A 15,250-nucleotide genomic window follows, 5' to 3' on the forward strand; every position below is an offset into this window, starting at 1 on the left:
TCTGCCTCTGCCACCCTACATTTGAAATCTGCCCCCCACCGCCCCCTTTTAGCCAATTGGCATGAACACACACACACACACACACACACACACACACACACACACACACACACACACACACACACACACAAAAGTGTCATCATTGCCAACTAACTCCTGGATTGCATTAAACATCAAAGATCGATGATACATAACAGTATAAGATTATCTGAGGATGTCCCCCCCCCCTTTTTTAAATGGGTCAGGTGGCCCTAGAGGGGAGGCTGCCGGTGCTTTCCGCTCCATTCCTCTGCAGCGAGCGGGCAACAAGACGGAGATGGCGCACGGCGTTCTGTTCTTGGCCAGCCGGGCCTCCTCCTACGTGACTGGAGCCGTCCTGGTGGCAGACGGCGGCTCGTGGCTGACCTCGGCTAATGACTTCTCCATGCTGTTGGGTATAGCCTCCTCTAAATCCGCTAAACTGTGAACAAGGGCCCCCATGCCCTCCTCCTGACGCAGGTGTGTAGGAGGAGGTGCAGCCTGAGGTCCCTGTGGAAGGATGGTGTGACTGAGAAGCGAGTGTGTTGTGGTGGATGGTGTCAATGGCCTGATTTTGGAGAGCCATGGTAACATTATTGACTGCGTTTACATGGACTTGAGTATCCTGGTTATGAGGCTTATCCCGGTTTTGATCATATTCGGGATATGGCGTTTACATGAAACAGAGAGAAAGCAGGTTACTCATATCCCTGTATACATGATAAGTAGTAGTATCCCGGTGACTGATCACTGCATGCTATTTGCGCAGGCGCCTGTGATCGTTACAATACAATACAATACACGGTGCGCGGCTTCTTGCTTTCATTTGAGTCACAACACCTTCGTCCTGTAGTTTGTGTACTACAGACTTGAATAGGGCAGCATTTCGATGCTTTCTCCTATCTAAGCTGACAAGCATTTAATTATTTCATCACCGAAAGACAAAACTCGGCAAAACTCCATTTCCTCATCGCTCCAGAAGTGAGACTTGGCTGAAGCCGCACCTGCGCACGTAGTCTGCTGCGGTCAGAAAGCAGGATAAGGTGTATACATGCAGCAGTATCCCGGGTTCTTTCGGAGTACTCCAGCTAGCATAACCGGCTTTCTCAAAACAGGGATAAGGGCTTATCCAGGTTTCTGAAACCGGGATATGATGTTTACTTGTGCAAACACAAAAACGGGATACTCCAAAACCCCGACAGTAAGCGGGATACTCAAGTCCATGTAAACGCAGTCATTTGAGGCCCTGCAGACTTGAATAATTGTGCAGGAATAGAGTTAGCAGCTTAAAGAGAGTCAGAAAAGTGACATCAATACAGTGCAATCCATACTAATCTGCTCATCTCTCTTATTTTATTTCAGGTTATTGGTCATCGGAAAAGAAAAGAGACAAGTAAACATTGAAAATAAAAGGGCAAATTAGGGGCCATCTGTAACACTGATATGCCATTTGTGGTCTATGTGATCTGATGCAGGGAGAAGTTCAACACTAATGTATTTACTGCAATGTAGAACATATCTTCATATGAAACGTGTTTAACACGCCAGTGATGGACCTGAATTATGTATGAAGTCAGGATAACTCACCCCTCACAGTGCTGTCATTTGTGATCATGTGTTTTAGGGCCAGCTGTGTAAATCACTTGCCATTTTTATGTAATTTTTTTCAGAACCTCTATATTAATAAAACTTTTAGAATTACATTTAATTGTGACTGCAATTTGATTCCAGTAGGATACCACACGCCAATCATTGTCAGCACAGATGTTTGTCATATATGTTCTTTTTGCCACTTCAACAATCCTATCCTTGAGTTGATTGTTTGAGCATGGATTGTAATTATACAACCGAGCAGGCCATTATGTCAGGTAGGTCAAATGTTTCTCATAACACTGCACTCAGGCCTGAAGAACAATGTTCATTTGATACTAGATGCTATGTTCATTACACGTCAGATGGGGGCGCCAAAATACAAGTTACAAATGCACCCATTAAACGTTAGTAAGCTATTTTTATGATCTCAAAATAATAATCAATCTCCTATTTGGCCCAACAATATCAGATTCATATTAAAAAATTGTGTCTCTCCCCTCTCTCTCTCTCACACACACACACACACACACACACACACACACACACACACACACACACACACCTATCTCTCATCTATCTATCTTTATTCATATATATATATATATATATATATATATATATATATATATATACACACACACACATACACAGTATATATATATATATATATATATACACACAGTATATATATATAGAGAGAGAGATGTATGTATATCCTGGAACGGACCCTGGCCTCTGACCTCTCGGTGGGGTTATCAATAACGTTCAGTTAGTATAATCGTTCTCCATACCTATCATGCAAGTGAAGGTTACTTTGTATCACTGTGAGTCATTGTGCACGACCGCCAATCATAAAGTGTATCGATCCTATATAAACCCAATGATACTGCGGGCTATCTTCTACGCTTGCGTGAAACGTCACTGGTTTGTATGCGGCTGGAGGAGGAGGATGGGACGCTGGTGATGCTGATGCGAGAGCTTTCGGTGACATGTCTGTCGGCGGTGGACACTAATTGGCATATGATGGAGCTTTCTGGTTGTATTTGAGACTGCTGTCGCTATTGTCGTGGGTTTCGACGTGCGGAGATATAACAGCTGTTTTTGGGACGAGAATAACTGAAGAAATCGCGGACGAATGGACGGTTTCGTGCCGAGACCCGCCTGGCCTGTGTGGTGACAGATACAGGTGGATGGTTGTTGGAAAACATCAAATTGCGGATATAAACACTGGACTGCCTTAAAGACGAACAGTTCCGAATTTGCCTTTTAAAATCGGGGAATATTTTAACACTGTCTCGTTATAGAGAGGGAGGATGGGATGGACTATTTGGCGTGCTAGCTAGCTAGCTAATAACGTTAAGCTAATTTCGCTAGCTAGCTGTTTAGCAGATTCCCTGCCCAATGGCACGTAATGAGTGGGATGCTCGATGCTAGCATTTACTCGTTCCTATTTGGATAATTGCCACTCGAGCTTATATTTAGCCAGTCGCTTTGTATGAGAAGTGACGGGTCTTGATAACGTTACTGGCCACACCGTTGCTGCGCTGCGCTGTTTGACAAATTAGCTTGCGATGGATAAGATTGGATGATTGGCTAAGAAGGCTAATGTTGACAAACAGTGGTTGCTTAGTTTTGTTTCAAATTGGCTTACTAGGAGACATGTCCTGTGTTTGCCAGTGTCGTTCAGAAGTGTTGACATTGGATGTGTGTGGAAGAAGCAGGGGCGTTTGACAACAAGCAGGAGTGGACCTGACATGACACAATGGGACATAGTGAGTCAAAACAGATTTATACATCTGTGAAACTCATGTAGGCGAAACATTTATGGATTTTGAATTTAGGTAACATTATTATCGCGATGTGGATGTGGCTGGCAACTAACGTTAGTGAAGTGAAAACAGCAAAAGTTTATATTGCCCAGGTTTTCTTTGTTAATCTGTCACCTCACTGACATTGTTTCTGAGCCTACATGTTACTTAAAACTGTGATTCAACCTTATCCTGTCACTAGTCACTGTTCATTAAGATTGGTCAGCTTTTTTGTTTGTTTTAGAACGAGACAATGATGCTAGTCCTCCACACTCATAATTCAAAGATTCCCCTGAAGATGTGTAGTGCCATGTAAAATCATGACCATATTAAAACTGACGAATTGGATCTTGACTTGGAGATAAGACGTCACCAAGTTCCTCAAGTTTGCAAAGGAAATCAATGGAACCGACAGTTCTGTCTGGCCCTTTGGGGCATTCAGAGTGGGAGTCAGAGTGGGAGTCAGAACAGCTGTTTCCCCTTGGATTTCACACCCTGGATTCAGACAAAGAAGGCATGTTGCCTCAAAACAAATGCGGTCAGACAGGTTTGGATTTCAAAAGTGTTGACCCGGATTACACACGTCAACATAGTGAAGAGGAAGAGGTTTTCCAGGACGAGCCCTTCAATTTGAACAGTCTCATAGAGATCTCTGATTACTCTTGTGGAGACAATGTCTTACAGTTGGAGGGAGATCGGTCCACAAATTCCCAAGGTGCTCTCCAAAGTACACTTTTAGAAGAATTGTCTTATACAGAAAAACCTGATGGCCTGAGGGATGATATAGGTGACTGTGCTCTGTCATGGCCGTTTTCCCCTAGCCTCACTGAATTAATTGTCGAAAACTCAGCCTGCCAGGAACTCAGTCTGACACAGGATGCCCCTCCCGTGGACACAAGTGTCCCGAGCAGTCAGGGCGAGCTGATAACCCTCAGTGAACCCTCTACGCCATTGAAGATTTCAGAGAGGACTTTTGAAACCAAAACAGAGGCTTCCTTTTTGTTGGCAGATCTCCTGTCTTGTGAACAACCCCCCTCTTGTCTCGTCCCAGAGCGAACAGGTGAGGCCAACCCACATGGTGTCAGCCAGGAGCAGGTACTCCCGTCACTGGAGGAGCACACAGGCCTCCCTCCCTCACAGGGCGGGGACACTTTGTCACCTGAAACCTCGGACAAAGGTTTATTCCTGGAACCGGTGACTGATCTGCCCATAGCCAGTAACACTACGCCACAAGGTTTAACCGAGGATGGCCTCCTGCACAACCACGTCGGCGCGCCACCAGAGTTTTTGGAGGGATCTGTGCCTTTGTTGGATTTAGGGGTTCCTGATTGTGACAGCAACCTCAACCTCCGCCCCATCACCCCCGCCTCCCTTGTCTGCACAGGTGCAGCATCAGATTCCCCAGCAGTGGAGTCAGAGGGGGAACACACACGGCCAGCAGTGGAGTCAGAGGGGGAACACACACGGCCAGCAGTGGAGTCAGAGGGGGAACACTTACGGGCAAATGTCATTGCAAGTCTGACTTCAGAGCACCAAAGTGAGGATGACTCATTTCTTCTTAGTTTGTCATCTGAACCCTCATCACTAAAGGTGCCCCGAGATGGAGATGCCTTTCTCCAGGGTCACTTGCTCAGTAGCACTTGTTCTGTGGAGAATGATTGTAAAGATTTGATGGAAGGCAAAATTTGCTCGGAAGCCAAAAATCAGGGGGATGAGGCAGTGGCTTTGGATCTGTGCTCGACGACCGCAGCTGAACTCCATGATGAGGAAACTTGGGACTTGAAACCACCGGAGGCTGTGCATAATGAAAGCGGTCCTCATTTGCAAGCTGAGCAGAGCGATGGGGAGAGGTTGACGGACTCGAGCCAGCTTGCAGAATCAGATTGTCACACAGTGGCTACTTTTGATTTTCCACCGCAGGAGCTGAGCAGCTCCTCTCCCGAGCCTGAATGGACTAGTGAGCAAAACGTGGAGACCAGTTCCCTTTCTAAAATGGTGGTAGCTGAATCCATGCCCATGGTCTCCGAGGTGAATACGAGGGAGGAAGATGTCTCTCCACTTAAAGCTGTGTTTGATGCTTTAGACCAAGATGGAGATGGCTTTGTTCGTATTGAGGAGTTTATGGAGTTCGCTGCGGCCTATGGTGCTGATCAGGTGAGATCTTTTTAAATCTTTCTTTTGAGCGTGCACTTACTGGATATTGCATGCTGAAGTTATATGTGAGACCAATGCAAAAAGACATTCATCTACCTCAATGATTTATTATTGATTTTACACTGTACCCCAGCTCAGAGAGCGTCCTGTAAATGCACGGTTCAATCCATCAGCTGAAATCTATTTGTCTGATGTCACAGCTTGATCATTTCACGTTGCATGAAGGTCAATCATGTGTTTTGAAACCATTATTGCTTCATACAAAATGAGTAGCCTGAATCAGCCAGCATTTAGTAGTTTAATAATTTTAACTGATATTTGGTCTCTGACACGCACATTTTCATTTAGAGAGAAGACTTCTATCATTAAGTACTGGTTGCATCTGATGCAATACAATAATCTGTTCTCTCTTGAAATGGCAGTTATTTGTTGAAAGGTTTAGATGAGCTACATTGGGTATATGTTACCCTGAGTACACATAATAATAAAGAAGAGGTAGCACTGGTGGTCTACACTTCCTTCATACGCAGGAGGCAGCAATAGTTTGTAAGGCCCACTTCTTTCTGTCTTTATGGCTACATCAGCTTAGTAAACAACAGTGGCAACTCTGACCATCATAACTATTCTGCCCCCATGTTTCCTACAAAGCTGCTCCTCTGAGCATTGGTTTGAATGGATTTGACTAATACTGCCACTCATATTAAAACCAACCATGCTTGGATTAGGATGTAATCTATATTTTGTGAGTGTTCAAGAATGAGGATTTGTGTCATTATGCAGATTAGTCTATCAAAATCATATTGCCTGTAATGAATGCTGTCTGGCCTGACACTCCTCCCTATATGTAATTTTGCCTATTTGCATATGGTGGCTTAGGGTTAATCTCTTGTGAAAATCACCGATGCATCCCGCTCTACCCATGGTGCTCAGCCGCCTATCTGGTCCTTTGCATCCAGGCTTTCCACGTGTTCTGAAATGTAAAGTTTCACAATGATATCTGTCAAAGACAAAAGGAACACATTCTTAAAATAGCCCCCAGAACTAGGGCTGCTCAATTATGGCAGAAATCATAATGATTATTTTTGACTGATATTGAGATCACGATTATTTAACGCGATTACCGTACTCATTGACTTTGGCAAAATCACACATTTATTGAACTTGAAAAAAGTTCTTTTAAATTGAAATACAATTGAACTGAAAAATAAAGAAAAAAGATACATAAATAGCCCAGCTAAAAATAAATAATGTATAACAAATAATTGTTTTATCTCTATTATCTTGTTTTCATAATTGTGGGAAGCCAAAATTGAAATTGAGATTAAAAATTTGATTTAATTGCACAGCCCTACCCGGAACCCACAGCCTGGAAATGAACAGTTGAACACTGAAAAGGTACTTTGAAATGATTCCTTAAATTGCTCGAATGCCACTCTGGGAAATGCTAGTCTCCTTGGTTAATCAGTGTTCCTCTGTGTAAGCAATGGGAGGTTACAGCGATCCTGTTTGTTTTCCCCTCAGTCCTAGAATGTTTTACTCAGCAGCAGCATCATCAGCTTTATTCCCCTCCAAAGCCACACTCCATTGAGATAGAGTGCAAAGTCAAAAAAGACGTCGGCTTCTTGTCCCGTTTAAAACGCTTGCCTGTGTGTGCCTCTCCAAATGTTGACAACAAGAATCAACCCTAGCAAGTGGAACCCGCCATATGCAAATAACAGTTAAAGGCGAGATGCAAATGACGATGAAGCCTGACTGATATAACACTAAGCAGAGGTGCAACCTGATGAGCATGCGTATGGCACTGTCCATTCTAGTTTTCTATTCTTGCTTTGATATGGGGACATTGGAGGCAACGTCATAGAGAGGCAAAGTGGAACGTCACTTCCTGCTTCAGCACTGTACCAGAGATTTTCATCCGCCATTTATTTTCCCGTAGACATTTCGTAAAATGCTTATAAAATAGTTTGACTTGGTCGAACCAAACGGTTCAGCTAACGCTATAATCGGGAGAGACCATAGAACATTTCACTCTGACCAAAACTTAAAAAAAACAACATCGACATTTTTTTTTTTTAAAGCCGCATTCTTTTTACGTTTTGGGCCCAGTGAAATGTTATGCGGTCTCTCCTGTTTCTAAATATATCTGTACCGTTTGGTTTGAACCAGTAAAACTATTTTTATACGCATTTTACAAAATGTGTATGGGAAAATAAATGGCGGATGAAAATCTCTGGTACAGTGCTGAAGCAGGAAGTAGGCGGTCACTTTGCCTCTATTCTCTCAGAGCATGTTATACACACAGCAACAGTTTACCACTCTGTACCATTGGATCAAGTTTTAACACTTTGTTGGGGCGAGAGGACGGGTACTCGTTAATAATCAACCACAGAGGCCATTTACACCTGGCGTTAACATGCGTTTTCTGCCATCAGATTGTGCTTGACCACATTAGCCTGATTTAATTTACACCTGGTGTTAACATGCGTTTTTCCTTATCCAGATAACATCCAGATAACTTATTAACACCCATAATGGTTGTCCTCTCAATGCGCATACAGTTGCTGTATCCAGATTGAGACTGAGAGGACACATTGCATTTACACTTGTGTTCAATGTGTACACAGTGCATCCCTGACCACCTCCAGAGGTGGTTTGGCCCGATCCGATTGCAATCCTTCTTCAATGTGTCTTGTTGGGGGCGTTTACACACCTGGCATTTCAAGTGGTCAAGCTGCACAATCTGATTGCAATCTGATGGCAGAAAGCGCATGTTAACGCCAGGTGTAAATGGCCTCATAGAGCCACAGGCTGTGATGCTGTTGTTTCCTGTGCCCAGCTGTAGGTATGTGTGGCTCCCCAGGCAGAGCATTTGAAAGGATTAAGAGTAGAATGTGTTTTCCCTGAGTCAGAGGGACTTCATGGGTTGGATGCCGCCCCGCCCCGCCCCCCCTTCCACCTCCCCATAACCTTGTTTTTTCAGTGTTGGAGACGAGTAGGGATGCACCGATCCACTTTTTTCACTTCCGATCCGATTCCGATACCTGAATTTGGATATCTGCCGATACCGATATTATGCCGATACCAATATTTTTCTTGAATATACAGTATAGGCAAAGATTTGGCCAATTAAAGATTTTTTTTTAAATATACCTTGCAAAAAGCAGACAAAGTTAAGAAAATATACAAGGCAAAGAAGGATACTATTATACATGGGCAAATTACGGCCAGCTGTGCGCTGGAATTGCATTTTTTTTTTTTTTTTAATTCCGATCCGTGAATTAGTGCCAATATCGGCACCCGATAGCGATATTGGATCGGATCGGCCCCATCCCTATTGGAGAGGGGTTTTGGCCGTTTGCTAGTTAACAGTATATCTTTTCCACCTCTTGTTTTGTTGGGGAGCCCAGCCAGGAGTAGATACTAGAGCCCGACCGATATATCGGTCCACCGATATTATCGGCCGATATTGGCCGATAACCGATACCGATGTATGTACCGTAAATTCCGGACTATAAGGCGCACCGGTGTATAAGCCGCACCTGCAGAGTTGACTGTTTTTTACATATATAAGCCGCACCGGTCTATAAGCCGCGGGTGTTTTGATGTTTAATTACCATATGTAAGGCTTCGTGCACAGAGGGGATTGTCGGGAAAGAGATGGCTGTTTGGGGAAGCTCCCATTTATTAACATTTCAACAAAACAAAAGTCAGGTCACTAATCCCCAGACAAAATCACACATTGTGAGATGCTTAAAAATCACCATCGGCGGGAGCTTTACTCCAGATGCTGTGCAGCCAAGAACACAAGTGAAATTCGTTCTCTCGTGACCTGTGGTTCTCAACGTGATGGACGATTCACCTTTCTTGTTAACAGTCCTAGTGAGAGGCAGGTCGAACGTCAAAGGCACTTCATCCATATTTATGATCTGCTCCGGTCCGATGGAATATTCCTTGATCTTTCTTTGTGTGAATTCGCCGAAGTTTGTAAATTTCTCCTGGTAGTCGGGAGGGAGTTGCTGACACAGTCGTCCGCGCCCTGACGGACAGTCCCTTTCGTCTCGGGTTTGTGCATGATCCTTTGCTGCTGCTGCTGTTGTTGTTCCTGTCTCGCTACTGTCTCAGACATGGCTTTCAGGCTCAATCGCCGCCATCGTCGTAACACAGCCAGTTCTCCATCTTTTGAAGCATGATGTTAGATTACAACGAGCTAGTTGTGTGGCTTAGCCTTCCAAAATGTTGCTGTTAGTTTTTTAGAATGTAATACATAGAATTGGGAATGTTACATTCAATTTCATTCAGACTGTCTTTCAGGCTCAATCGCTGCCTTTTTCCCCCCGGAGCGAGGGAGGAGGGAGGGTGTTTTACCGTAGTGGCTGAGAGAGAGTAGTGGCACAGTGCTCCAATCAGGTCGCGAGGCACATTTTTTGCAACATCATCCAATCAGGGTCTCGCTCTCATAATGTCTGTCTTGCTCTCGTTCTGCCTCATACCAACATCCATAGATTTTGGAGGTTCCCGAGTGGCCGTTTGCTGGAAAAATCCATAGATAAGCCGCACCGTTATATAAGCCGCAGGGGGCAAAAAAGGCCAAAAAACGGGAAAAAAGCCGCGGCTTATAGTCCGGAATTTACGGTATGTATAGTTATTTATAATTATTACATTCCCAGTTCAGTTTACTGTTTCATTGCATTGATGTAATGTTGGACAATAAAGTTTATTGATAAGCTGTAAATTATCCTCCCCACATTACATATCTCAAGTCATGTCAAGTCATATCTTTGTCAAGTGTTTCATATTTGAGGGATCATTGCAAAAGAATTGTGTAATATAATGTGTATTATATAATATAAGAATATCGGCCGATATAGCGATATCGGAATCTTTTTACTCCCTAATATCGGTATCGGCATCGGCCTCCAAAATCCAGTATCGGTCGGGCTGTATTTTAGGGAATTGATTGATCCCAGTTCACAGGCGTACCCTGTACGCGTTGGTGTTATTCCTCGGTGCTCGGTTTCTGCCGGACCTTTCTCCTATACCCCCCAAAGTATTTAGATTCCGGCAGTTTCCTCGGGATCTCTGCTCCTGAACCATTTGCCTGGACTGCTAACCCGATTGTGCAGATCGATTAGTTCGACCTACCTCTTTTTGTGTCTTGGAGCTTAGCTGTTGGATATCTGGTTTCCAGGAGCTACAGTATTATATTGGCAATTTGTGCCCTTGCAGCTTACGCCGTTGCTTCTCCGATTTCTGTCCTTAGGTGATCACGGAGAGAGGCAGGCTTAGGTTTGTTTGCTTTCTTCGTGTACGAGAAGTAAGCGAGCTGCAGACAGACCTCTCTTCAGAATTGGAGGAATGTTATGTAATGCAGCATATACACCTAATCTTTGAAGGGATTTGGCGCTCGTTCGGGGTAACTCAAGGATCCAGGATCATTTATAAGGTCGAGTCTAATCTGACATGGCCTCCACCCAGGTGTTTGAAGTCCTAGTGTGAATTACTTATCAGTCAAAATGTGCAAATGGTTCATTCTTCTCGTATCAGAGATGTATGCGGTCATTACTGATGAAAGGCCTAATGCAGATGTTTTCAAAGTCTGAGACTGTGGGCCTCCCTCCCCCCAGAGACCAAGCTTGGAAAAAAGGCTCCACCCTCGTTCAATTCCTGGATGCCTATGGGGTCATGAAATATGTTATTTGGTCCCTTTAGACACCCGGCAATTGAGCCAAGATAGCCTGTTATTGCTGTTTGACATACTTCAGACTACACCAAATACATAAGAAAGGTCTGTCTGTCTGTCTGAAGGCAGTTATTAGTTGCTGACTCTGGGGAATTGGGAAAAACAGTACAATTCCTCAAAACTACTGTATCTCAGTCTGAACTGTCTCTTTAACTAAATCACACACATTTATTTAGGCTATTCTATGTGATCTCATTTTGATAACTAATGTAATATTTGTTTCACTTCCATTCACTGAGCCTCCCCTGAAACTGCCTCGAGGTTGGAGCCCCCTGGGGAGGCCCGCCTCCCACTTTGAAAACCTCTGGCCTAATGCATACTGTACAGTGCTATAATGAACAGAGTAGAAGGTTTTTATATTGGGTGTGTGCACTCGTTCCAATTATATTTTTCAGGCAGCATGCATCAATTTAACGACCTGTCATCTGCAGTTGACACCATAAAAATTTATTTTTTGGGGGGAAATGTGCATATCTGTTTATATTTGAATTAGCTTTGCCTCAATATATCATTGTGTTTAAATTATCTCAACATATCACACATTTTGAATGAGCCCAATTCCTGAGAGGATCCGATTAGTGAGATTCTGTTGTAAACCCAAGTGGTAACTCGGGTATTTCAGCAGTGTGGTTGAGAAAACCATCGGGACCATGATTCATTAAAAAAAACACTCCAAAACATAATTACACTTAGGGGGTGTTAGCCAAATGGATGTGGGGGTGAGAGGGGGAAGTCAGGATTTCGTAACGAGTAAGTTAACGGTTTATTAGCCAACACCATTTACCACATTCAGAAATAATTCTGAATGTGGTAAATGCTGTTTACTTTCGTGGGTAATTTTTTTTTATTGTGTCTGCAAATCATTCTGTTTTCTTTGTGGTGAATTCTTGTTGGCAAGACTCTGCAGAGGCTTTCCATGAGTGATGAGTTTCCCCTAGTCATAGCTTAGGCAACGGCTTGGCACAGATCGTTCTTCTGTATTGTACCATGTTAGTAACGCACCATGTTAGTAACGCGCCGTGTTTGTAACTCACCATGTTAGTAACTCACCATGTTAGTAACGCACCATGTTAGTAACGGACCATGTTCGTTTTTTTCCTTTTTTTTTTCTTCCATCTTTCTTGAACAATAGCCCTTATTCGCTAACCCCGGACAGCGCCATATTGTTGACATACCGTCCTGCAGCTGACAACTATAGTAACGGCCTTATTGTCGTTTCTCTTCCATTACAAAATAGCGATAGTGATGACAGCAATAAAAACCCCAGAGTTGTTGTTTGTATGCTGCCGTTAATGCCTGTAATAATAAACGAAAGAAAAAACGAGGTGAACAGACTTTGCTGTGAGGAGCTGTCAGAAAGTTTCACCTGTCTCTCCTAACTATCCACACATCTCCTGTGCTGCTGACGTATCCTCCGTCTCGCTCCCTTCACGTCTGTGGACGGTAGAGATAGAAACAAACCACGGGGACTTTATTGCTGTCATTACTACAGCCATGCCTAACGCAGGTCACCATCCGAACACAATTGGAACGATACAGGTAACGCTAACGGCGGCTAGCTTCCTATAAACTCTGCTCTTACATACGCTGTCACTTAAAGCGGATGCACTATGTCAATGACATGGCGGCAGTGGGCGTGCCCGTACGTGAGTGACATCAATCGAATAAGGTCTATATACAAACAGGACAGACGAACAGGCTCAGACACAGGAAAAGAAAGAAAAAACAAAACAATAAATATTTACCGTATATATTCGAATGACACCGTGGTGCTACTAGCCACATAAGGTGTCCATGTGCTTGTATCCCATGCAAGGGGTCCATGAGAAACCAGCCAGGAGAGTCACCTGTCACCCCTAACCTCATCGAGGTAGGCTAGAAACGGATCCCAGACAGCCGAAAACGTCTTGAGTGAGATGGTCTTCAGGGACCCAAGCCTCTCCATCTGTATAACAGAAGTCATGTCCGTCAACCACAATTGAAAAGAAGGTGAAGAGGGGGACTTCCTTCAGATTTTTTTTTTTTTGGCAACAGTTGTCCGCCGTGTTAGAGTCTGTTGCACAGCTGTAGGGAAGTTCAGAGAGGACTCTGAGCCACCAAAGATGGCGATTTCCGCCTCCGGCTGGAGAGTTATCTCGTAGGCCTTAAGACTTAAGAGTACCAATCAAATATTTTGGCCCAGAATCCCGTTAGTGATGGGCAGAACCAGAATGCCCTCTCTGACACTTGACACCTGTCACACAGTGGTGAGACAGAAGGGAAGAACTTGTGTAACTTATGCTTAGAACAGTGAAGACGGTGAGCAACTTTAAATTGGATCATCTGGTAGTAATGCACCATGTTAGTAACGTTTCTGAGTGGATGTGCGCGCTCTACTTTTTTATCTATCCGTTGTGTTAGTAACGTCCCAGTAAGCTGCCCGGTGCGAGACTGCAGGAGATGTTTTCAAGATTCAATATTTATTTGCCATGTCAACAAGTTGATTGGGATTTGTCTTAGTGAGCTCACATACAAAGACAAGCACATACAGTCATGCATTCACACAATACAAAACAACAATGGCAAGAGCATGTTTTGACAATACTGCATCGTAATACATTACTGCGACGCGAGTATCGAGTATTTGCATGTATGTCCTGAATGTTCAGATGGTGCCTCTATAATGCAAATATCTTCAGAATCATTCCAGGAAGCACATCAGTGATTCTGGATGTGACAATGAAAACACACACGCATGCACACACACACATACACGTATGGACACACACACACAAACACACACACACACACACACACACGCACGCACGCACTGTATTGTGAGTGGGTTGAATATGCCTGTGATGCCTAAATCTAACTATAGAGGACTCATTTCCAAGCAGAAAACAAATATGGTCTATGTTTGTGTATACTAGTGTCCTCTAGTAAGAGAGTGGCGTCAGCGGAGGACCAAAATGCGAGACTCATTAGCCAATGAACAGCCAGGAATGGGTCTCGCGCTACTTTTACATGCTAAAATAAAGCTGATAATGTACAATTTGATTTCAAGGGATGAAAAACCCTTTCAAAGTACAACACAAACTGTCTATTTTGCTGCAACTCGACAGTGCTGCTTTTTTTACTCAAGAGTTCCACTTTCTACTTCCTGGAAAAAAAAACTGGTCCATTGGAGTGAATGGAGATGTCGGAACTCTTCTATTATACGGCTCTGGTGTATACCATTGTCAATTTGTCCCCCTTTTCAATTGTCTAAATTATTTCCAAGGGAGAACATAACATAAGTGTAATAAGAAATAAGACTATTGCAATTCTTGATTGACACCGACTCCAGATCAACCTCTCCCTCCATCTCTAGATGATAACTTACTTGGGCATGAGGTGACAATATAGTCATTTATGTCACCAAGATCAAACCGAGCAGTGTGTCACTAAAGCAGCTATTTCCCCAGTTAGCTAACCACACTCTGGGTTCACTGACATGTCCTGCACGTGTGTGGAACAGCAGAACCTTTTAAGACACTAGAATAACGGCTTCAGAAAGGTGAGCGGGTTGTGCAGTAGTGAGGGAGGACAAGGCCATAATCTGCTCACTTGCTCATGGAAACAGATCTTTCAGCCCAGCCACTCGCTGGCTTTGAACCCGATGTTCTGCACAAAGCCCATATAGAAGTGTATTGTGGTGTCCATCCTCCTCACTCCCAACCCCTTTTGAGCCAGCCGCCCTCCCCTGGCCCGCTTGCTTTTATGTACTATCCCCCCCCCCCCCCCCCCCCTGCCTAATCTGCAGTGGAATGTCCCATGCCCCGAAATCCCCCCCCCCTCTCTCTCTAGTTTGCTTTTGTGTGTGTCTGTGTTACATTCTCCATCGAAAGACACTGTCTGTCATTAGCCCTGTCAACCCTGAGTCTTTCGCAGACAAACTAGGCCTATGGCCTCATGA

General features: G+C 43.9%; 2 protein-coding genes across 3 annotated transcripts in view; both read left to right on the top strand.

The window, feature by feature from the left end:
• decr2 (2,4-dienoyl CoA reductase 2, peroxisomal) overlaps positions 1–1,680 on the top strand; it is a 10,077-nt gene extending 8,397 nt beyond the window's left edge. Inside the window, exons 9-10 of one of the 2 annotated variants that reach the window (XM_083636271.1) lie at positions 246–498; positions 1,381–1,680. In XM_083636271.1, coding sequence (XP_083492397.1) covers positions 246–466 — 221 coding nt within the window. In that variant the 3' untranslated portion in view covers positions 467–498; positions 1,381–1,680. The remainder of the gene's footprint in view (positions 1–245; positions 499–1,380) is intronic. The other variant, XM_083636270.1, reaches the window with a different exon arrangement.
• Positions 1,681–5,496: 3,816 nt separating this feature from the next.
• Positions 5,497–15,250, top strand: part of rab11fip3 (RAB11 family interacting protein 3 (class II)) — a gene marked incomplete at its 3' end in the record, with an annotated part of 52,372 nt that continues 42,618 nt past the window's right edge. Inside the window, exon 1 of the mRNA XM_083636257.1 lies at positions 5,497–5,573. Coding sequence (XP_083492383.1) covers positions 5,541–5,573 — 33 coding nt within the window. The 5' untranslated portion in view covers positions 5,497–5,540. The remainder of the gene's footprint in view (positions 5,574–15,250) is intronic.

This window comes from Poromitra crassiceps (genome assembly GCF_964638095.1).
Source record: "Poromitra crassiceps genome assembly, chromosome: 4".
In the NCBI taxonomy this organism is placed as follows: domain Eukaryota; kingdom Metazoa; phylum Chordata; class Actinopteri; order Beryciformes; family Melamphaidae; genus Poromitra; species Poromitra crassiceps.